General features: G+C 36.9%; 1 protein-coding gene across 1 annotated transcript in view; it reads left to right on the top strand.

Moving 5' to 3' along the window:
- Positions 1-276: 276 nt before the first annotated feature.
- adgrb3 (adhesion G protein-coupled receptor B3) overlaps positions 277-23,353 on the top strand; it is a 368,994-nt gene continuing 345,917 nt past the window's right edge. The window contains exons 1-2 of the mRNA XM_056470574.1: positions 277-696; positions 2,404-3,169. Of these exons, the coding sequence (XP_056326549.1) occupies positions 2,419-3,169 (751 nt within the window). The 5' untranslated portion in view covers positions 277-696; positions 2,404-2,418. The remainder of the gene's footprint in view (positions 697-2,403; positions 3,170-23,353) is intronic.

Here is a 23,353-nt window from a genome sequence, read left to right as displayed (position 1 = left end):
TTCTTCACATTTCTCAAAATCCCGTGCGAAACCATTATTCCCGAGGAAACGAATCTCTTTATAATTATTCCTTTGGTTTTTGATAAAATAGTCCAGTCGGCTGCTGAAAATAAAGCGTGTCGTTCCAGTTCCAGTCCGAGGGACATTCCTCTGCCTCGATTTTCCCCATAAAAAAAGAGTTTCTGTTTTATCCAGGGGAAGGGGGGCGAGCTGGTGAGAGACGCAGCTCGAGACGTCCATACGTGCCTTATCTTAGTGGCAGTGACGTGATATTGCAGCTCCAGTCCTGAGGCTCGGCGAGAAAGCGCTTTCCATCTCACTCCACAGCGAGTCAGCAGCATCCTCCATCCGTCAGGGATTGCGCTCTACCTGCTACCCGACCTGGGCATCTCTTGAGGGACGGGCAGACAACGACTAATGATCAGTCGAGATTCACAACATTTTTAGTCCTGCTCACTTCTGTTGCGCTCTCATCACTTGGTTACGTTGTGAGGTGGGGGGAAAAAGGAGCGAGATGATGATGATGATGATCCAGCCTGGAGTCTAATGCATTTTTGCTCATTGACCATCTTGTTGCTCTAGACTTCTATCATCGGCAATGGGAGATATCGATTCGCAGGGGAGCGACGCGTTTCATTTCTAAAAAGGATGTTTCCAAGTATGTGGGAAAAATAGCCATAGCTTTCAGAGTGCAAGGTAAGATCTGATTATTATTGTGATTATTATAGGCAAATAAGGTGATGGAAAAATAGATGGGTTTGTGCGATAATGAGGTGGCCCTCGCCCAAGTTTATCCCTCTTCAGTGCATAAAGATCTGAGTTCCACAGTTCATTCTGATTAATGCAATACAAACTACGTCAATATTTCAGAGGACTCGAACGTTTCGTCAAGGGGCAGTGCGAAGTTAAACGATGATCGACGAGTTTCGCTGGAAAATGACATAGAATGGAGTTTGGTGCCGACTGTATATCATATAAAATCCGATTTGAGGACTTGCATCTAAAGACTGACAATTGACAGACACTGTAGACTACTTAGGTTTTGTAAGAGAGTATGGATATGAAAACGCTTCGCTGTAGCTCTTTTTATTCATTTGTTTTGTGTGTGTGTGTGTGTGTGTGTGTGTGTGTGTGTGTGGCTAAATTTTTTTCTGAACCGTTTCATATTGCTGATCGTGACGCGACGCGACAAACTAGAACCATAATCAACGAAAAGTCCAAGTGCGCGACGCGACAGCATAGAAGGGGATGGAAAGGATGGAAAAGTAGCGCGGATGGTTGCAATGTGCGCCAATGCTGTCTCGTCCTTTATAGACGTGGAGAACGTCTCTGTATAATGCATCGTACACGTTTTGCTTTGTCGTGCAAGCAGTGCCGCATTTAAGGTGATTAAAGAATGAAAATAAAGGCTCGTTTTGGGAATGCTGTGACACTGCACACAGCTGCAATGCCTGCAGGATTCATGCAAACAGGACATCGAATAGCTTTTCTCTACCCCATCTCCCTCTTTCTCTCTCTCTCCACCGCCTTTCTTTCAGACTTCTAGAATATTTAGGAATTCAACATATTTGTCCATATTATGGTGATTAGCGTAAAGCAGATCTTCACGGAGGCAGAAGCATCACGTCGAATTCAAAGTTTTTTTCCCCTCATGGAAAGCATAGATTGTATTCAATAAAGGGAAGTGGTCCTCACACAGATCACGACAATATAATCCATCCAGGCAATCGGATATGATTATATAAACGACGGAATTTGTAAAACGTATGCGAATAAGAGTTGAATGGAAATCCCAACTGTGTCTGAGCAGACTGAGATATGTAGATGATTATTATGCGGTCAGACATGTAGATCACTGCAGAATTTCGACACGCTATTCTCGATTTATTCAATAAAAAAATCGTTTTACGGTGTGAAATGTCTTTTTAGTTTGAGAGCTCTTAGAGCCAGCCTTTTATTCTTTCATATGAGCGAGTCGCGGTTTAATTTTACGATCACAAAGCTATTGGATGTCAATGATTTGTGTGTCCGACGCTGTCACTCATTCAAACGCGGTAAAGATTATTCACTGTGTAATGATCACATTAAATGATCATTTGATGGCTAAATATTATGGTGTTTTATCCTGCCACAGCAGATGCCCAAAGTTATTACCCCCAATTTATTAAACACCACAAGGTGGCAATGTTTATCCGAAATGTGCTACATTCCCATGGAATGAATCATTTGAATCTCTGTAAAATCTAGATGGTAGTTTATGGTAGAAAATAGGCTGTGCAAACGAAAAATGTAGGGGAATGCGTGATAAACAAAGCCAAATCTCATCTTAGACTGAAATTCTTTGACAAAGCATTATTATATAGTCTGACAATGAAAGCAGTGCATCCTCTGTTTCTCTTGCAGGCCAAATGACATAGGATGAAGGCTGTTCGTAATTTGTTGATTTATATATTTTCCACCTATCTCCTGGTTATGTTTGGATATACTGGTGCCCAAGATTTCTGGTGTTCCACGTTGGTAAAAGGAGTTATCTATGGATCCTACTCGATGAGTGAAATGTTTCCCAAGAACTTCACAAACTGCACTTGGACGTTGGAGAACCCAGATCCTACCAAATACAGCATCTACCTAAAACTTTACAAACGAGAAATTAGCTGTTCTGAATTCTCTTTGCTGGCTTACCAGTTCGACCACTTCTCCCACGAGAAGATCAACGAGCTGCTGAGGATCAACGAGTCCATTGTGCACCTGTGTGATGACGCCAAGAATATCAATGTGTTTTTGCATTACGACAAAAATTTTGTGCAGCTCCGGCGAGTGTTTCCTTACGACTACAACGGATTGACGACGAAGAAGCCCGAGGACGAGGAAAGGTCTGTGGTGGAGTTTGTGGTTTTAAACAAGGCGAGCCCGAGTCAGTTTGGATGTCAGGTGTTATGCACGTGGTTGGAAAACTGCTTGAAAGCAGAGAAAGCTGAATCGTGTGGAATAGTCTACGCTAAATGCACCTGCCCGCAACATTTAGGCGATGGGGAATCTGAGAGCGTGCTGATGCTCAGTAACGTGGTGTTGCCTTTAAATCCCCAAACCGAAGGATGCCTGACTCCTCAGGTGCGCACGGCGCAGGTGTGCAATCTGAGTGCAGAGGTGCGGCGCCCATCCAAGGAGGGTGAGTATGAACCAGACAGCTGCAGGCCTTTAATGCTGGAGTTCATTTCACAGCTTAATTATACTGTGTCTTTATGATGCTCCCTTGTATTCCTCCACCCTTCCACGTAGGAGAACACCAAAAGAGCTCACTTGTGCTCTGTTACTGATGTCTTCTTTGTTTCGTTTTATAACATTTTCAGGGTGTACCAAAAACAAATGTTCTTTCTTGATGTGTGTTTTGTTTTTTAATTTTGATGTTACGTCATTTAAGATGTGTAATAACCTGGATGGCGATTAATTTACTAATTCTTTTTAATTATTTTATTTTTGGGACGGGATACTAAGTCTAAGGTGTTTTTTTTATTATGTCATCTCTTTTATATTTTATTATGTAGTAAAAAGCCAACAGATTTGTTAGTTTCTTTGGAATTCCAAGAGGTTTCTAATGAAACCAAAGCCTGCTTTGTGAATTCAAAATGGAGATAAAACAATTCCCAAATCCTCTTCGGGAAAGCTTTGGCGACAAATGCTCATTTCAATTTAGCACTTAGCGCTTTTATTAATATCACTTCTGCTGTTTATGTGAATTTTTCAAAATTCCCATCTCGAAATGTATCTCTATCAAGTAATAGTCTCACACAGCCATCTTCGTGATTTAGGAAGATCATAAATGCACCTCTTGTTTTTCAGCTGAACTTAGTTAAAGCCCCTGACACCGTACTTAGCCTGTATTGGCCTAAACGTAATTGTTATGCTGCTGTCAGACTCCATCAATGACAGCCGCCTTGTCAGTCGTCCCTCTGCTGTCCAGCTTTGTCTCCTGCCACGGAAGCTGGCAGCAACAGATTGCAGCAAATGCCTTTGAAGGAATTTGCTTGCAATGAACATTTTGATAGGGGGGATGATGCATAATGGACTCTTAACGGGGTCGCAGACATTACAGCTAATTAGCATCTGTAACATTTCACAACTGGCACAAGATAGAGATCAACTGGAGGCAGGGATGACCCAGCATACTGTGAAAGGACAACAGCTCACAGAGATGGTTGGCTGAGAATGGATGCTGACTGTCTCGCTTCAGTTCCAGCACAGTGATTCAAAAATAATGAATAATGAGGTGGCGATAGAGACAGACAGAGAGAGGGAGAGGGAAGGAGTAACCGTCCTATGGCTTATTCCGGTTTTACTTGCTGAAAATAATAACCCCCTAGGGAGAAGGTGGCAGCTTTTCCGATCAAGCGGAACGCGGTGCTTTGGAATTGTCAAGGTTCAGTTGAGTTAAATAGGCCCCCAATTTCATCTTCCATCCCCCTTTTCAAATGAGCTTTAAATTCCTTCCCAAACTATGTCATATTCCATTTATGACCTCGTAGCCGAGAGTGATTTCCATTTTCTAATGTTTTAAATATGAATCAAGCTTGAAATGAAGATTAAGCCATTGATTATTTTGTTCCCCGGTTATTATGTGAGCGTTTTATTATGGCACAGACTCTATAATTAATACCACTCCCTCTGTATCTATGAATTCTTAAACAGAACTCCCATCTCAAAGCATTTCTGGATCAACTTGTCATTATAAGCGCTGGAAATATAGCTTTAGCATTAAAAAGCAATGTTTCACTAACTTTAAGCTATCTGCATGTTTAGAGAAGCTTATGCGCACCAGCTCTTTTTTTTTTTTTTCGAAGATTACACTGAAAGCTTCTATTTATAGAGTGAAGGCTTTAGTGGATTGCTATCACAGGTTTAAAAGTGCACAGAGCCCTGCTGTAGTGCCAGAATGAAGCTTCTGCCCTCCCGGATGAGCGTTCAGCAGCGTACGCCTTCAAATAGCCACACAAACACACACACACACACACACACACACACACACACATACATACACACAAGATCTGCACAGAGTGGGTCCAAAATAAATGGTTGTCTTTGATTTCCCTTACGCCTGGTTGTGTGCATGGTAACAAAGTGTGGCCTCTGAATAGGGCGATGAGAGGATCACTAAAAACTGGTTTTCTGGTTCATTGCACTGTGCAGCATGATATCCAGCAAAAACATGAGCTTGATTATACTTTATGATAACATTGGTGTTTGAAATGCTGCCTCGCCGAGGATGAAAGTAAAGTGTTTTGAAATGTAAAAACATATTAGACTTGCATAATGTATAATTATGATGCTGGTGCACATTAAATGCACTTGAGCAGGCATTAGCTGATTGCAGGAATATTGCAGGAACGGATCTGAGGTTTTGTTTCTGTATTAACATGTTAGGTTCATTGACCAGGGCGTCAAACAACTGTTGAATATATCTAACTATGATTTCAATAAAAATATCTGGTCGTTTGTTTGAGAGTGTAAACAGGAAAGGCTTTGAGGTTTTGTCTCTGTATTAACATGTTAGGTTCGTTGACCATGGCGTCAAACAACTGTTGAATATATCCAACTATAATTTCAGTAAAAAGATCTACAGTAGTCGTTTGTTTGAGCATGTAACAAGGAAAGGTTTTGTGTCTATATTAACATGTAAGGTTCGATGACCATGGCATCAAAAAGCTGTAATAATATACAGTAAATAACTATAGTTTCAATAAGAAGATCTAGACTTTTGTTTGAGAATGTAACCAGGAAAGGCTTTGGAGTTTTGCTTGTAAAGTAACATGTTAGTTCGTTGATCATGGCGTCAAACTAATGTAACTAACTATAATTTCAATAAAAAGATCTAGTCGTTTGTTTGACAATGTAATCAGGAGAGACTTTGAGGTTTTGTTTCTGTATTAACATATTAGGTTCGTTGACCATGGCATCATACAACTGTTGAATATAATTAACTATAATTTCAATAAAAAGATCTAGTCGTTTGCTTGAGAGTGTAACCAGGAAAGGCTTTTATATACTTGGTTAGAATGTTTGAAACTTTGCAGCGGGAACCAATGTGGCATTTTTTGACAGTGGCTTGATGAGAATGTCACCCACACATAAACAGCGGTGAAATCCATCTCATCAGCTTTCATACATTCAAACTAGTGATTTCTGTAGAAATGTCAGCCTTGGCCATGAAGCCGCGGTTGGGAAAATGGGATGCCAAGGCTAGTTTTGCACTGCAAGGTAGTCTATAAAATAGGCTGCCACAATTTATTCACAGCTCCAGCATTCAACTTGATATGACATGGAGTCTGATGTGACACAAAGGACTTGGGAGTGGAAAAAAATACACATTAAATGGCTTTTGGCTAAGATATGATGAAATGTTGACCATTTTAAAAATTGCCATGATATCTGAATTGACTGTTCTTTTTTTTCACATGACCGATTTCAATTTTTGTTCAAAATAGCAGGGTATCTATTCCCTGCTCTGACATTGTTTACACATGATGTTAGGATTTATTTCCAGTAGACAACTCTGAATAATGGTGTAAATGTGGTCTAAAACATTTTGACCTTGTCCTCTTTGGATAATTTCCAGAGATTTCATAGCTTAAATAGTCATTTAATCATTCAAACAGCCACAAAATACAATCTAGCCACTGACTTAAAGATATAGTTCACCCAAAAATGAAAATTCTGACATCATTTACTCTCCCTCTACTTGTTTCAACCCTGTTTAAACTATCAAACAGAAACACAACACTTGTCATTTGAGTGCACAATATATCGTTTTATCATTGATATCGCAATCTGATCATTCGCAATAGTCACCTCACAGGATATATGCATTAAGTTTGTGTTATAATTTATCATTTGCATGTGTTTTTGATGCCTGTGGTTGTATAATGATTTTAAAAGCGTTAAAGTATAAGAAATTGTACTATTTGTGACCTTAACAGTGATTAATTTTATTGAATTATTTTTATCATTCAGTTACTGTACCTGAATACTGCTAGACTCTGAAAACGATAAAACACTTTATTTCAGTCGTATCCTTTTCTTGATTGTGTTTACAGATTGTTATGCATGAAAATACAGAAATTAACTGCAAGAAGCACAGACCTCAATGAAAATTGGTCAGGGGATCCCAAAAAGTTTATAGATAGTTTATTAGATTTTATGTAGATGAAAGGAGTAAACATTAATTCATCAATCTCTGAGTAAACACGTGCATGAAAATACTCACAACACATGCAAATACAGAAATGCACTGCAAATAGCACAGACAACACAGGAAATGTGTCGGGGGACCCCAAATATTTTATAGATTGTTTATTAAATTTTATGGAGATGCACTCCCACTGCAGAATCATCTAACTGAATCAATCTAACATTATACATTCTTTACAAAGAGAGATATTAAATCATCTGGTGAAATTGTATTTATATCGCAATATACAGTTGAAGTCAGAATTATTAGCCCCCCTGTTAATACATTTATAAACATAATAGTTTTAAGAACTCATTTCTAATCGCTTATTTATTTTATCTTTGCCATAATGACAGTACAGAATATTTGACTAGATATTTTCAAGACACTTCTCTACAGCTTAAAGTGACATTTAAAGGCTTAACTAGGTTACTTAGGTTAACTAGGCAGGTTAGGGTAATTTGGCAAGTTATTGTATAGCAATGGTTTGTTATGTAGACTATCAAAAAAAAAAATAGCTTAAAGGGGCTAATAATTTTGACCTTAAAATGGTTCTTAAAAAATTAAAAACTGCATTTATTGTAGCAGAAAAAAACAAATAATACTTTCTACAGAAGAAAAAATATTATCAGACATACTGTCAAAATTCCCTTGCTCTGTTAAACATCATTTGGGAAACATTTATAAATATAAAAATTAAAAGGGGGCTAAAAATTCTGACTTTAACTGTATATTGCAAAATAAAACAGATCGCAATATTACATTTTTCTAATATTGTGCAGCCCTAAAGTGAACTATCCATTTCAAGATTCAAGTTTGATGATTGGTTTCCAACTGAAACTGAATATTGAGTAGGGGTGGTATTTTATATTTGCACCACTCCCCTCATTATTCACTTCCAGCAAACTAATGATTAGAGGGCGTGACTAAACATATCTCACCTAAGCTGTCAAGTAAGCGAATGATTAAATTTGGATTAATGATTGCTAAGACCGTTTTTTTCCCCCAAGGGTTTACCTTGCACAGATTAATAGTTCACTTTAAGACTAACATTGTGCGCAAGCAAAATAAACATTAATGAAATTAAGCTTATAGTATCCCAGCAAACACACAACATCATAAGATGTTAATATTAGGTTAGATTTAGGTCACCAGCATCTAAGGACAATGCTATTTCAATAACAACTTGATATTTGGTTGATTTTTAGGTTGTGCTGGAAAGTGACAAAAATCCAATGTCGAGCCAACATCTTAAACCAACATCATATTGATGTCAAGTACATTTATTTATTAGGTATGGCAACCAAAATCCAACATCTGATAGACATCATAGTGGTAACGTCCATATAATGTCAAGCTGTAACGTCATTAGACGTTGATATTTGGCTGTTTTTAGGTTGCATTGGAAGGTAACCAAATTGCAACATCTGTCCGAGGTTGGACATTGGTGTCAGCCTGACTTTGGGTTTTGACGCAAGATGCAACGTCCCACAACATTGGGATACAATGTCATGTTGACATCCTGTGACCGCTAGGATGTGTTGTAGGAAAGCGCACCAAAACAAACTTCCTACTTCCATACTTTGAATTACGTTCACAATAGTAGTTTCATAGTAGTGCCATTCACATCCTTTCATCGGCTTGCTTTCCCCTCTCACTCATAAGTGTAACAAGGGTTTGTTTATTGGTAGTCCTCATGTATCACACTGAACACTCCCATGAAAGGGATGCAGAGCCTGAAGTAAGAGTGAAGGGTTTTGAAGAAATGTGAACACAAGTGGTCATGAGAGACCATTTGAACACTTTAATACCAGGTGGAAACTGTAATTCACTTCAAAATACCACTTGAGAACAGCTCATTAAAAATATTAAGTGGAAACAACCTCCGATGAGGTTTACTTTAGAAATGAGAGGACAGGACAACCAGTCGCTCACATGAGATCGTCCAATAGCAATAACAACAATCCAAGAAAGTCCTTCAGTTTTAATTTCACTCTAACTTTAAGTCATTTAGCGCAGTGTTTCTCAACCATGTTCCTGGAGGACCACCAACACTGCATGTTTTGAATGTCTCCTTTGTCTGTCACACCCATTATAGTTCTTTCAGTCTCTGCTAATGAGCTGATGATATGAATCAAGTGTGTTTGGTTCAGGAGACATGGAAAATGTCCTCCAGGAACATGGTCGAGAAACACTGATTTAATGCATCCATTTCAAATTTCTTTCCACTCACAAGTGCTTTATATTCTTGATGTGCCCAGGCACCTTATATTATACATGAAGCTATTTCAAACCCACACTGCCTTGTTATGAATGATCATTTCAGCTATGGTCCCCACAGGGCTCCCTGCTTTTGTATGGTGGCCATGTATATGGGCCATGCGGGTAACCCCTCTTTCTTATTATCAGCATTTCTTCTCTTTATCTCTGCATCATCCCCTCTCCAGGCACAGTGACACTTGATGTGATGGCTCAAAGTCAGCCGCTCTGAATTGTGTCTCCTAAATTAGTCACAAATGAAGCCCTGCTGGAGAAGATGAGCAACATCTCGGGGCGGTTTCTCATTACTCTTGGTCTCTCTCGCTCTCTTCAACACCGGTCTGCCCTCGGACAGCAGTGGCCGTTTGCTCTTTTTTTTGCTTGACCATTTCTGGAGAAGAAAACTTGCATGGCTGCACTGCAGGGTCCAGGGCCCTTGCACTCGGATCTGTGGGGGAAACTGAACTGTCACTTTGTGCAAATGACCCTTGTCAGGCTCATGGCTTCAGAGCGTGTTGCAGGAAAGGGGAAATTTGGCTGATGCTAATGAAGTGCACGTCCACAGTGTGTCAGTTTGTGCTGAGTCATGCCCATGTGATGATAATATACACCCACCGGAATTCCAAATGTCAGATTTCAGAGAATTGTGAATGGTTACAAATGAGAACGAGGAGTGATGATTTATTTAGCACGCTCTGACCTCTGAGTGTTGGGTGGATTGCATCACTGCGCTGATGAATTATTGGTCGGCTTTCTTATTGTTGCAATTGAAGAAAGTGATTCGAACTCTTTGGGCTAAGCTGCTTGTTCATTGGTAGTTTAGAAGAGCGAGGGGCCTTTTATTGATGCTAGGGGCCAGGAGAAGGCTCTGCATCTCTGCTGCATAGTGCAGCCCTTTATTCACTTTGGATCAGTAGTCACAGCGCATCATGTTCATCACCATTGTTCCCTCAACTTGGAGGCCATCTTGAATTCTAGTCATTTCTTCAGGGGAGGATGTCTGCATTTCTTTTTTTGTCAAAAGTTATAATTATGCGTAAGCTGTCTTTGTTTGTGAATGTTCACAAATAATTTTTTCTCTTTTACTTTTGCTGTATATGTCTGAATATGTCAAACATTTGACAGCACCGGTAACACGAAGTTCTACAAATAGTTGAATCAACAATTATTTTGTTGTGCTGGTAATTTAATACTAATAATATAATTAATATTTTATTAAAGAGCCCCTATTATGGGTTTTGAAAATGACCTTCCATGCAGTGTGTAACACAGCTCTTAGTGAATGAAAACATCGAGCTGAGGTTTAAATCTCGAAGTGCATCTTGTTTAAAACTATTGATTCTTTAGCGAAATAGTTGACTCAGGGTCAAATAAATGAATCGAGTTTGGTTCGGATCTTTTGTTTGATCACATCAGCGTTGACATGGTACATCACCAAATATGTAGTTCCAGTTCTGGTAAAATGTGCACGCGCTTTTTCTCCACACACTACTAGCAGGGGATCACGGGACTGATCATGACGCGAAGATGACCATTACTGACAGATGGAGATTCGGTTGCGGGGAATAAAGGGTTGAAGTTCATTTTCACAGCAGTACCACAGTATAGCCAACCCAGTTCTGTGTTTGTTCCTGTCATTTTTCAGATTTTTGATATAATAACCTAAGGTGCAGCGTGGGATTCATCGATCGTTTGCTATTGAAGGAGCAGCAGAGACTATGGGATTTTGTCAGACTTTAACAGGGACTTTATCAGTAACTGTTACAGTTCATATGGACTAGTTTCTTCTTTCTCTGGATCATAACATGTAAATCTCATTAAAATTGTTGCCTCGTTTTGTGTAGTTTGCAAAATATATGTTTAATTGTGTGTTATAAGTTGTAATCACCTCGCGTGGCTTGTAATCACTTCTCGATTATAGATCAGTGCTTGTATTGTATCTCTTAGGTTAAATCTGAATGGGGCTATTCACATATCACATCCAAAACTACATTAAAAATGTGACGCGTGCGTCTTTCTTTACCGATTTAAATGAGTTTTTGAAATCGCAATTCTCTGCTGTTTGCCTTTGCTATAGCCACCATCAGCTGTTCCTCACATGCATGGTCAATTATCAAAATAGTTCAGCTTTTGCCACTGTGTGGATTAATACTGAATGTGTGTTGTTGTTATTACTTGGGGTTAGGGTTAAGAGTAGAGTAATATGCTGGTGTTTAACTGCATTGCTTTATTGCATTCCTGCACTGGGTTCTCACATACTTTCTGCTACTTCATACTGTAGCTGTGGTGGGCATTTCTCTCTGTCTCGTGCTGAATGCAGTCTATCAATCGCAATAGACTGGGTCATCGGGCCAATCACCGCAGTTTAGCTTCGTGCTAAGGATGGGTTTGGGAACAAATTAGTTGCTGAACGATTCATATAGGAGTCACTGGGATAATTAGGTAAAAATAAATGCATATTATACAACAATGAAAATTGTTTTTTTTACCTTGCACACATATCAGCATGTTGTTGGACACCCCTAAAAACAAAATATGTTCTTTTTTAATGCAAAATAGGGGCTCTTTAATTAATACAAAACCATCAAGTTTTGGCTTTAGGAATACTCATTTGACACTAAAAGTGTTGCAGGAGAGTGATTTGTGATCTGCAAGTACATTTTTATTAATTAATAAAAAGAGTACCATCTGTTGAGACCAGCAGGGGCCGCTCAACCTGTGGTCTGTGTGAGTCCTAACACCCTGGTATAGTGAAGGGGACTCTATACTGCTCATTAAGCGTTGTCTTTTGCATGAGACGTTAAAGTGGAGTCCTGACTCTCTGTGGTCGTTGAAAATTTGAGGATGCCCTTTGAAAAAGTGTAGAGGTTTAACCCCAGCATCCTGGCCAAATTTGCCCACTGGCCTCTATCCATCATGGCTTTCTAACCCTCCCCATATCATAATTGGCTTCATCACTGTGTCTCCTCTCCACCAATCAGCTGGTGTGCTGTGTGCAGTCTGTCACAATATGGCAGCATCACATCATCCAGGTGGATGCTACACACTGGTGGTGGATGAGGAGATTGCCCCCAAAACTGTGTAAAGCCCTTTGAGTTTCCAGAAAAGCATTATATAAATGTAAGGAATTATTATTAATTATTATCTGTTTCAATAAACAGTCTTGTGCATTTTAAACTCATGATAACCACAATTATTACACAGTTTTCTGTAATACTTGATTCTTTTTTGTCAGTCATGACATCCCAAGATATCTTAGGAATAAAACTATGTGTTAGGAATAAATAATAGGAACAAAACAATGCGAGCCCATAGAGACTCTATATGAACAGGCGGTCATGAGAAGAGCAATACATATTAGTGCTGATTCCAAACATCCTCTTTTCAGTCAATATCAGCTTTTACCATCAGGAAAAAGACTATAGCTGCTTCCTAAATGGCACACTACGCACTATGCACTATTCACACACTAATCAGTGAAATAAATGACCAAACTACCTAAAAATACCTGCCATCAGTATAACCGCATTCACCATCAGGAGGCGGTATAATCACCCTCATAGGAAAATACTGCTTTCACAATCCAAAATAAAGTAATCCAACATGTGCGCCCGATGGCTCCGCCCCTTCCACTACGTGAGCAAAGCAGCGGTCATTGAGCATGTGAAGTGTCCATCATTCCACACTTCATTTTACCGGTTGAATAAGTGCATCATTCGGCTATTTAAAGTGCACTTCTTATTTTTAGAGTTTTCAGTGTGAATGCACTACTTACACTATTTATACTACAAAATGGCGTATAATAGTGCATAAGTGTGTGATTTGGGATTACCTTTAGAATGCCAATGTGTCCAAGAGACTGAAGCTTTCGTTTGTTCCTATCTCCATAAAACTGTTGAAATCTAAGAACAATGCACCTGTAGTACTTTAGCACCTGACTGTGTTCTGTGCTTTATACATTTCATATTCATATTTTTATATATGGTCTTATTTTGTAAACAATGTATGTTCTTAATTGTTTGTTCTTAATAGTTTTTTTTTCTATTTTTAGAGCAACGTTGTAGCACCTTTTTGCCCAAGACAAATGTCCTCTCGGGGACAAATAGAGTTTATCCTATGTTATTGCTCAATAGTATCCGATTAAACAATTTGGCAAATTTTGTTAAACATTTTGACAGTTTGGTACCAAGTAAGTTAGTATGCAGTATTACATTGTTTTTGTGTATGTTTACTTAAAGGGAGAGTAAAATATTGTTACAACTAAGGTCAATGTTTTGACTAAGTGTTTAATTTTAACAGTGGTCATGTAGTAAGTGGGATAATGTACATTCAGCTGGTTGTTTTTCGCAGAAATAAAGCCTTAAGTGAAACTTTTTTTATAGAACAGCCATTCGATTCACGTAGGGCTGTTGATACACCTGTCAGGCTTTTTTGCAAAAATATCTAGCTGGATGTACATCATTGCTTATTAATAACAACCTCAATACCATGGTTAAGTTATCTAACTTAATAGTTTTTGTAACATTGGTTATAAAAAAAGCATAGAATTTATTCCAAATACAAATGTACAACTAATTGCATCTTATTAACAACAACAACAACAACAACAACAACAACGATTCCCATTGGTTTCCGTTAATGTTACTACAGTATAACCATGGTAAAAGTTGTTGATTTGTTGGATGTAAAGCCTTCTAACGTGATCATTTTTGCAGTTTTAGCTGTTTTCCTAATTAGTGTGGATGAGAATGACTGCACAATTTCATATGGCTTTAGTTTAATTTGTGGTTCATATCATAGAGCTCTAAAGGTTAAACATCTGAAGATTTCTCAATGGTTATAGTGCTCATAAATATGATAAACTATTTCCATGTTCCATGTAATAACTGCATTAGTGGAACTTTCAATGGATCAAGACTTCATTGACATTGTGGAAGTTGAGATGTGTAAGAAATTAGTCCTACTTATAAAAGCAGGAGGAAAGGATATCTGAAAAATGTGCAGAAATAAAACATTTTAATAATGTCCTTAAGTGTGCTAGCGTATTACAGTATATGCAGAACTACTTATTCCAATCCTTTAAATTATTACCAAAATAATACAAATCCAAGAATAGTTGTGCTTTGTAGCAGCATGGCTTTATAACAATCGTATTTGTCATTTTTTATATTATTTATATTTTTTGCTATCATTGGTTGTTGCGAAAATTGGGTGTTTTTCAGGGTGTAGTATGAGAATCCCTGAAAAGTAAAAGGGATTAGTGAAATCAGCTAAAAAGGAAGGCAAGTTATTACATTTTTATACCAGATTATGGTGGGAGTGTGCATTTAAATAGTAAATAGGATGCTTTTGATTTATATACCGACTTCAAGATTAAGACTGTGATATATAGTCTTTAGCGTACATCCATGAAAATTGCATTTACCAATAGGATGCAAAACCTCTGCGGTGCATGGATTATTGTGAAGCTCATATCAATCAAATTCACATAAGTAAAACTACTTCCAAAGCCTTTTATAATGATGCCCGTGTTCGTTTTTGCAAAGCCAGCACGGGGGGAAAAATAAAATAATAGGCGCCGCTAACCCTCTAGTGTGTTCAACCTTTAAATGTGATGAATTTGTGCAATTTCTGGATATCACAGGTATGCGACATCAGACAATGGCTACAACAAAATCAAATGAAACTGTTTTATTCATTGATAGAACTGTGTTTGGGGGAGGACACCAGAAAAATATTTTTATAACTGTATATATAGTTTTGGATATACCTGTGCAATATACAGCTATTACAACAACAACAACAATAATAATAATAATAATAATAATAATAATAATAATAATAATAATAATAATAATAATAACAATAATAACATTTGAAGAATTATATTTATATGTGTATGTTTATATAACAAATACTGTAGATATGTAAACATACATCATTTTCAATTCAATTCAATTCAATTCACCTTTATTTGTATAGCGCTTATACAATGTAGATTGTGTCAAAGCAGCTTCACATAAAAGGTCACAGTAAATAGGAACAGTGTAGTTCAGTTTGTAGTGTTTAAGTTCAGTTCAGTTTAGCTCAGTTCAGTGTGGTTTAATAATCACTACTGAGAGTCCAAACACTGAAGAGCAGATCCAACGATGCGCAGCTCTACAGATCCCGAACCATGCATGCCAGTGGCGACAGCGGAGAGGGAAAAAAAACTTCACTAAAGGCGGAAGTGAAGAAAAAAAACCTTGAGAGAAACCAGGCTCAGTTGGGCACGACCATTTTAATTTCTCCGCTGGCCAAACGTCTTGTGCAGAGCTGCAGTCTCAGTGGCGGAGGCTGGAAGCTGGCCTCAGCGAAGACTCGTCAATGTTAAATGTTTTATATTCTGTAAAAAATGCAGGTTTCCACATAATTCTATCATGTTGTCCCAGCACAAATTTAAGTCAACTTGATTGATTTTATATATTTAAGTAGATTGAACTTAAAACAATTAGGTTGTCCCAAAAAAATGCTAAAATATTGTGTTATTTCAGATCATTTTTTGAACAAGCATCAAAAACAATTATTTATTTATTAATTAATTAATTAATTAATTATTTATTTATTTATTTATTTATTTACTTATTTATTTATTTATTTATTTATTTATTTATTTATTTATTCTTTTTTAAGTATTTGACTTGTTTTTTTCTTTTGTTTTAGTTTTTAATGAATTTTCTAAATGATTATTTTAATATTAGTAATCTTAAAGACTTTTTTAGTCATTTATAAAATAAAACAAATGAATATTTTACTGTAAATGCATACCTATTGATGTCAGATAGTGAACTAATCATTGTTTTTTTTAATTTTTTAAACTGACAGCATCAACATTTACATATGGTCAGCTTCATTTATATACATTTTATACACATTATTCAAATGTTTAAATATGTTGGACATGGGACTTTATACAAACATTTGTGTTAGAGCAACAGTTGGATTTATAGTTGGATGTTTTGTATTTTTCTGTATAGAAATCTCATTTAATTCAATGAAATCATCACATCTGTTCATATGTATTCATATGTGCAGTGTTTACAGTATATATGGAAATGTTAGTGATTTAAAATCTTTAATTGTTATCACTGTTACAAAAAATGCATCTTCACACAATTCTTTGATATTGTCCCAACAAAAATCTATTACATTAATGTTGTTGTTTTTTACAAAGTTAATTGGATTGAACAAATAATTTTCAAAAAACTCACAAGAATTGTGTTAATTCAGCTCAATTTAACAAGCAGTTTGAATAAGCATCACACATTTGTTTTAGTGTTCAACCTTAAAGACATTTGTTTCAGTCATTTAGAAAATAAAACACAAATAAACATTATACACAAAACTTGTTCATGTCAGATAGGGAACCAATAATAGATTTTTTTAACTCGCAGCATCAACATTTGTATTTACATATCTTTGCATTTACAAGTTATTTAAATATGTGGGACAGTTTACTTTATGCAAACATTTGTGTAATGCAGTGTTCACACCAGACCTGGAATGCACAAATAAATCACACCATTTTAACATTTTGAGTTTACTCGCTTCATTTGGCAATCAAATCCCCTTCACAATACATGCAGATTCGCATCATGGGCGGGGTTTCTGTCTGCCTGACGACTCTTGCTTCATTGCTAAATGGCTAACATGGATTTTAAAGAGAGAGTAGCTGTGTGTTATGTGCTTTAGGGATGCTGAAAAACAGTATATTTGTTCGGCGCCATGACTGAGTCCACTAGATTCTTTCAGAGGTGCACCCAGCTCTGTGAGTATTCAGCGGTACTTCAGACTGAGTTGTTATCCGGTGTCTACAGGAGGATTTCACCTCAGGACACCAACAATAGGCACTACCTCATAATTACGCCCATAATAGAGCAAGCTCCTGATTGGTTAACGCGGCGTGAATTTCTGCTTAAGTTCAAATTTTCCAACTCAAGCGAATCATGTTAATCACATCAAATGCACAAAAATCGCGCCGCTTCATTCAGGCGAACCGCATTATTTGTGCTGCCGGATGTCTGTTGTCACTGTAACATGTAAGTCACTCGTGCTTGACGTTTCATCCGACAGTTTGATTTGATTTTATATTATGTATATTTTTAAATCCAAATCAAATTTGATTAAAGAGCCCCTATTATACATGAAATAGGGTCATATTTTGATTGTAAGGGTCTCCAACAACAGTCTAATATGCATGCAAGGTCAAAAAACACTTTCATGGTCTTATAATCTGCATTTATTTTTACCTAATTATCCCAGCGACTCCCATATGAATCGTTCAGCGATTCATTTGTTCCCAAACCCCTCCTCAGCGCGAAGCTAATCTGCGTTGATTGGACCGATGACAGCCTGCTGCGATTGGTTGACACTGACAGCCTTCAGCGCGAGACAGAGTGAAATGCCAAGCAGCTAATCAACAATATAAAAGTAGTCAGAGTGCATACATGCTTCATAGTGTAGGGTGTGGATATTGGCTGCCAGTGGGTGAATGTAAATACAGACGATGGACTTGAAAATACTGGCGACTAACTATTTTATTGAGCAAAAACTCCAAGAACTGGCAAGGAGATCTCCTAGCTTGTCACACTACCTGGTCTTTTCTCTCGCGCACACACACACACACACACACGCACACATGCACACACACACACTTTACCCTCCTCCTCAGAGGACACAACACACACACACATCCGTAATCAAAGCGGCACGCGTCGCGTTTTCAACGTGGCTTTGGACGCGATATGAGAATATAAAGAGTTAACCTGATACAGTACACGCGGTTACAAATAACAAAACACAACTAAATACATAATTTGCAAGCTAGAGTAAACAAGGCAACAATTTTAATCGCACGTACTTACACTTGTGAAATGTGGGAAGAAACTGATTTATGATGCACTGATCCATGTTCTGACAGTCTTTACTGATCCTTCCTTTAACAAACGGCCGATGAAGTCTTCTTTGTAAGCATGTAGTTTCCAGAAGCACTCGAACTGCTCAAGGCTGGGCTATAATGCTGAGGTTTCATCTTTGGGTAGAGACTGTCAATAATATCCATCTGCACAGCGTGACTTAATTCGACCTGTGTGTGTGTGTGTGTGTGGCTTTTTTTCTGTGATAGTGGGCGGGGCTGCAACTTACGTGCAACTACTAGATTATCAAGACGACTCGTTTGAAGCACTATGAGTCAACTCCTTTATAGACGAATCAATAGTTTTAAACACTGTACACTTACAGATTTAAACCTTAGCTGGATATTTCACTTCACTTAGAGCTGTGTTACACACTACATGGAAGGGCATTTCCAAAAACCCATAATATGGGCTCTTTAAATGAAAACAAAGGTTCAAAAACATATACTGTATACATATCTGTTCATATGTATTCATATATACAGTTTCTACAACAGAGGTGTTCAAACTCGATCCTGGAGGGCCGGTGTCCTGCATAATTTAGCTCCAACTTCCTTCAACAACACTGTAAAAAAATATATGAACAATTAGTCAAAACAGCATATGCTTTTAGTTCATTGTAACTTATTAAACTAATTTAATCATGTTCAAACTTATAAAACTAAGTTATGCAAGTAGTTTAAATCAGTTTAACACAATATAAGTTCAATGGACTCATAAGGTTAATTTAAGTCAGCTTAAAGATTTAAGGCAACCAGGATTTGTTTTGCAGTGAAACCTTCTTGGAAGTTTCTAGTATACCTAGAAAGACCTTAATTAGCTGGTTCAGGTGTGTTTAATTGTGGTTGGAACTAAAATATATGGGACACTGACCCTTCAGGGCACCCCTTGTCTTCAATATATAAATAGAAATGTTAGTAATCTAAAACCTTTATTTATTGATAAGATCATACACTGTACAAAAAATGCAGCATTCACACAATTCCTTCATGTTGTCCCAACACAAATCGATTAAGTTAATAAGTTGTTTTCACAAAATTAAGTGGATTAAACATAAAAAAATTAGGAATTGTGTTGTTTTAACTCAGTGTACTAGAACAGACTCTCGTTCTTTCTTTCTTTCTTTCTTTCTTTCTTTCTTTCTTTCTTTCTTTCTTTCTTTCTTTCTTTCTTTCTTTCTTTCTTTCTTTCTTTCTTTCTTTCTTTCTTTCTTTCTTTCTTTCTTTCTTTCTTTCTTTCTTTCTTTCTTTCTTTCTTTCTTTCTTTCTTTCTTTCTTTCTTTAAGGCAATCATGCAGTTTTAACAGATTGAAAAAGAACAAAAACAAAATGGAAATCAAATATAAACTAATGGCCCTTAAACAGTTTTATACACTTTCAAACATCAATAGCACATCTAACTGTTTCAGAATATTTGACTTTTTTTTTTACCCAAAGAATTGCTTCCAGGTATGCGGCTGACATCTTTTTCAAACAATAAAACGCTCCATATATTGCCAGATTGCTGTATGCTAGCAAAAATGAACTCTCCTGCGTATTTTCCTGTAGAACTGGATAGCCATAAACGGGTGGATATTGAATAACACCGAAGTGGTTTCCTCTGTTGAAAAACATGAAGCAAAAAGTTGCCGTGAGCAAAAACGGTTTTGTAATTATTTGCGTCGTTCATTTCACTGCGTTTATAAAGTCAAATCAGGTGGATAGCTTTAATTGATCACGTGGACAAACAAGAAATCCCAAGACCCCACTCGTGAACTAAAATGTTTTGTTTATATAAATAAGCGAGCACAGAAATTCACATTTGCATATTCAGAACGCTGGGAGGCCGGTTTGGCCTGTATAACGCGCTTCAGATTAATTATGTGATTTGAGATTATTGAAAATAATTTTTTTTTCTGTATAGCTGCAGACAGATCGAAAGGTTTTCATTATTATAACTTGCATCTTCTCTTTTATCCCCGTTTTTAATTAATATTGATTGGCATGGAGTAATATTTATGCAAATGGCCTGATTTGCATTTCCCACATCATTTCTTTCTCATTTATGCCATCTTTTTCGGGTAGGCTTGAATCCTTTTTCCCTGCCAGTTCGTTTCATCCCCACAAATGTTTGGCAAGAGCATAGTTGCTTCGTTTTCCTGGGAGGTCCATGACTGCCGAATGACCATATGGTCCTGTTACTAGCATCATCATCAAAATGATGCTGCATATGAAAATTGATGGCTTCTGATTGGAGGATTACACTTTGAAAGGGTCATCCAATCAGACTTCAGGCACAGTGACTAGGGCGTTAGAAATGCTGAGAATTGCGAGTGAGAAGAACTGTCTGGCTGTTTTGATTAAGCAAAATCTCATACAGGGTTTACTGTACATGTTTTGATCTTTCAGACATAACTTTTCAAGAGCATTTGTACATTTTATAGTATCTGAAATAAATATTTGGGATTTGCTGATTATTTGAGAGTAGTTCAGATCACATTTTCTCTCCCTAGTTTTTGGAAGATTATGTGGGTCATCAAAACATTAATATAGGGTTATTGTTAGCTTGTGAATCTGCAATGATTAGTATTTTTCAGGATTATTTTTCTTATTTCTGATTATTATATTATATTGTTTTATTTTATTTTATATTTTATTTAAGGATCTGCAATGTCAGTTCAGTTTATCATCCCATAGGATGTTTGACCAGGAAAAATATTTTAATAAATACTAGCAACCACATTGAGTTATATTGAAGTTTAACATTAAAAGATTGAACGTTTTTCATTTGCTTTGTTTTTAAGGCCCATGTCTGATTTAAACAGTGTATGTATATGAAGTTAAAATATTAATAGTTTCATCAAACATTAATTGTATTAATTTTTTTAAGCAATGGAAGACAGTGATAAGGTTTCGTTCCCATATGGTTGATGTTGTATGCTTTCGTTAAATTCATGTATTAGTAATATTGCAACATTGCAATGTCCTTTTTTTCCAATATCATGCAAAGTCTGTATAACTACTTTAACAACTCATTAAATTAGAAAAAAATGCAAAGCAGAAGCAGACTTTTGGCCCTGTGTATGTGTGATAACTGTATAGTGAGTGAAATTGCTATTAACTGCTAATTTTCACATCAATAGTCAGTCAGAATGGCTCTCCGTGGAGTCTTTGTGAGTCTTTCTCCTGTGACGCATTAGGCTGAAATGTTTTAAAACCCTCATTGATTCATTATGCTTTGGTCTGACCCTGTTCAGGGGCCATTCTGACCTACCGTTTGTCACTGTCTGGTTAGAGAGCAATGCAGATAACAACCAGCCCTGAACCTGCGGAAATAAACATGGCATAATTGTGCTTAATTAAAAGTATTCCCTGACTGGAACCTGAGGTCATATCATTGTATCTTGCCTAAAACTATCATTACAGCACCGGGTCATTTTAAAACTGCAAGTGGCAGAGAATAAATTGCAATGGGTGTTTTTTAAAGGGATAGTTCACACAAAGAATTCGAGAATTGTCATTAGTTTACTCACTATCAGGCCATGTGAGATGTAGTAGATAACCTTTTTTTTCACTATAGAACATTAAATAAGATTTTCAGCTGAAACATTGGTCTTTGGATTTTTATAAAATACAAGTCAAGAAGGGATGCACTGATTTTTGACCGATACATAACTGATAATTCTTTAGATTCAGAACTATATATTAGCTGAATATAAATATAAATATTTTTTTTATAATTTGCATGATTGCAAAACAAAAGCAAACACATACAATAACAACAGATTTTATTTTAAAATCTTATCTTTAGCAACTTTGAACTGATCTCTGTAATGGATTGATCAGCTGTTCTTTTCTATGGACAACCTTCTTTTAATAAATGTCACTGAGCACATTTAGTCACTGAACATTAACCAAAAATGGGGTGAACTGCAAGCATGTGAAGCCAATAAACCAATGGAAAAATGCCTAATTTATTGGATTAAAGATATTGGTCCAATTTTGTTATCAGACCAATAACGATAACATTAAAAATAGCATTTATCGGCCGATGTTGATATGGCCAACAGTATATCATGCATTCATAGGGTCAATGGATTCCAGATCTTTGAAAGTCAAAAAATTCTACAGGCAAAACACTGCTCTTTTTTTTGTATGCGCTTACATATTTTTACATTTTAGACTTATGTTAAGTCTATGAAAGGCTTTTATGTTTTGTTAAGCTTTATGATTTTGTGTCTGCACATTTGAATCACAGTACGTATGTTAACATGTAATAAGTAAATAATCATTACAATTGATAATTGATATAAATAAAATAAAATGTTTTGTCTTTCTTTATAAAACTTTTCTCAAAATGATTTGTTTTGCTTTCGCTCTGCACTCAAATCTCCATTCATCAACAATTGCATACAACAAACTTCACAGATTGATTAATTCCTGTATTCTGAAGGTTTTTCCTGCTGGATATGTTCTTATATAATTTGATTATGATATTATAAAACATGTGTGCAATTTATGTCAACTGATGAAGTATGGTGATAATTATTGGCTAACTTTTGTCAGTGCAATAGCCTAGTGGTTAGCGCACTGACATATGGTGCAGTAGCACTTCAGGGCGTCCCGAGTTCGAATCCTGACTCGAGGACATTTCCCGTCCCTACCCCCCTCTCTCTCTCCCACTTCGCTTCCTGTCTGTAAAACTGTCCTATCCGCTTAATAAAGGCAAAAAGGCCAAAAATAAATCTTTAAAAAAAAAGGATTGGCTAACTTTTACCCTATTCACCTGCAATGTCATGCCATACTGTATATGCCCTAGCAGCTCATATAGCTCATACACATATTTTCTGGAAATTTGTTTCCTAGACCCTCCCATTGTCTGCCATTGGTCAGATAAATCAACAGTCCTGCCCCAAATGCTTGCCATTGGGTTAGACAGC

This window comes from Danio aesculapii, chromosome 13, assembly GCF_903798145.1.
Source record: "Danio aesculapii chromosome 13, fDanAes4.1, whole genome shotgun sequence".
Lineage (NCBI taxonomy): Eukaryota > Metazoa > Chordata > Actinopteri > Cypriniformes > Danionidae > Danio > Danio aesculapii.
Note: the sequence above shows the minus strand (reverse complement) of the source record. Positions and strands in the feature narration are given on the sequence as shown.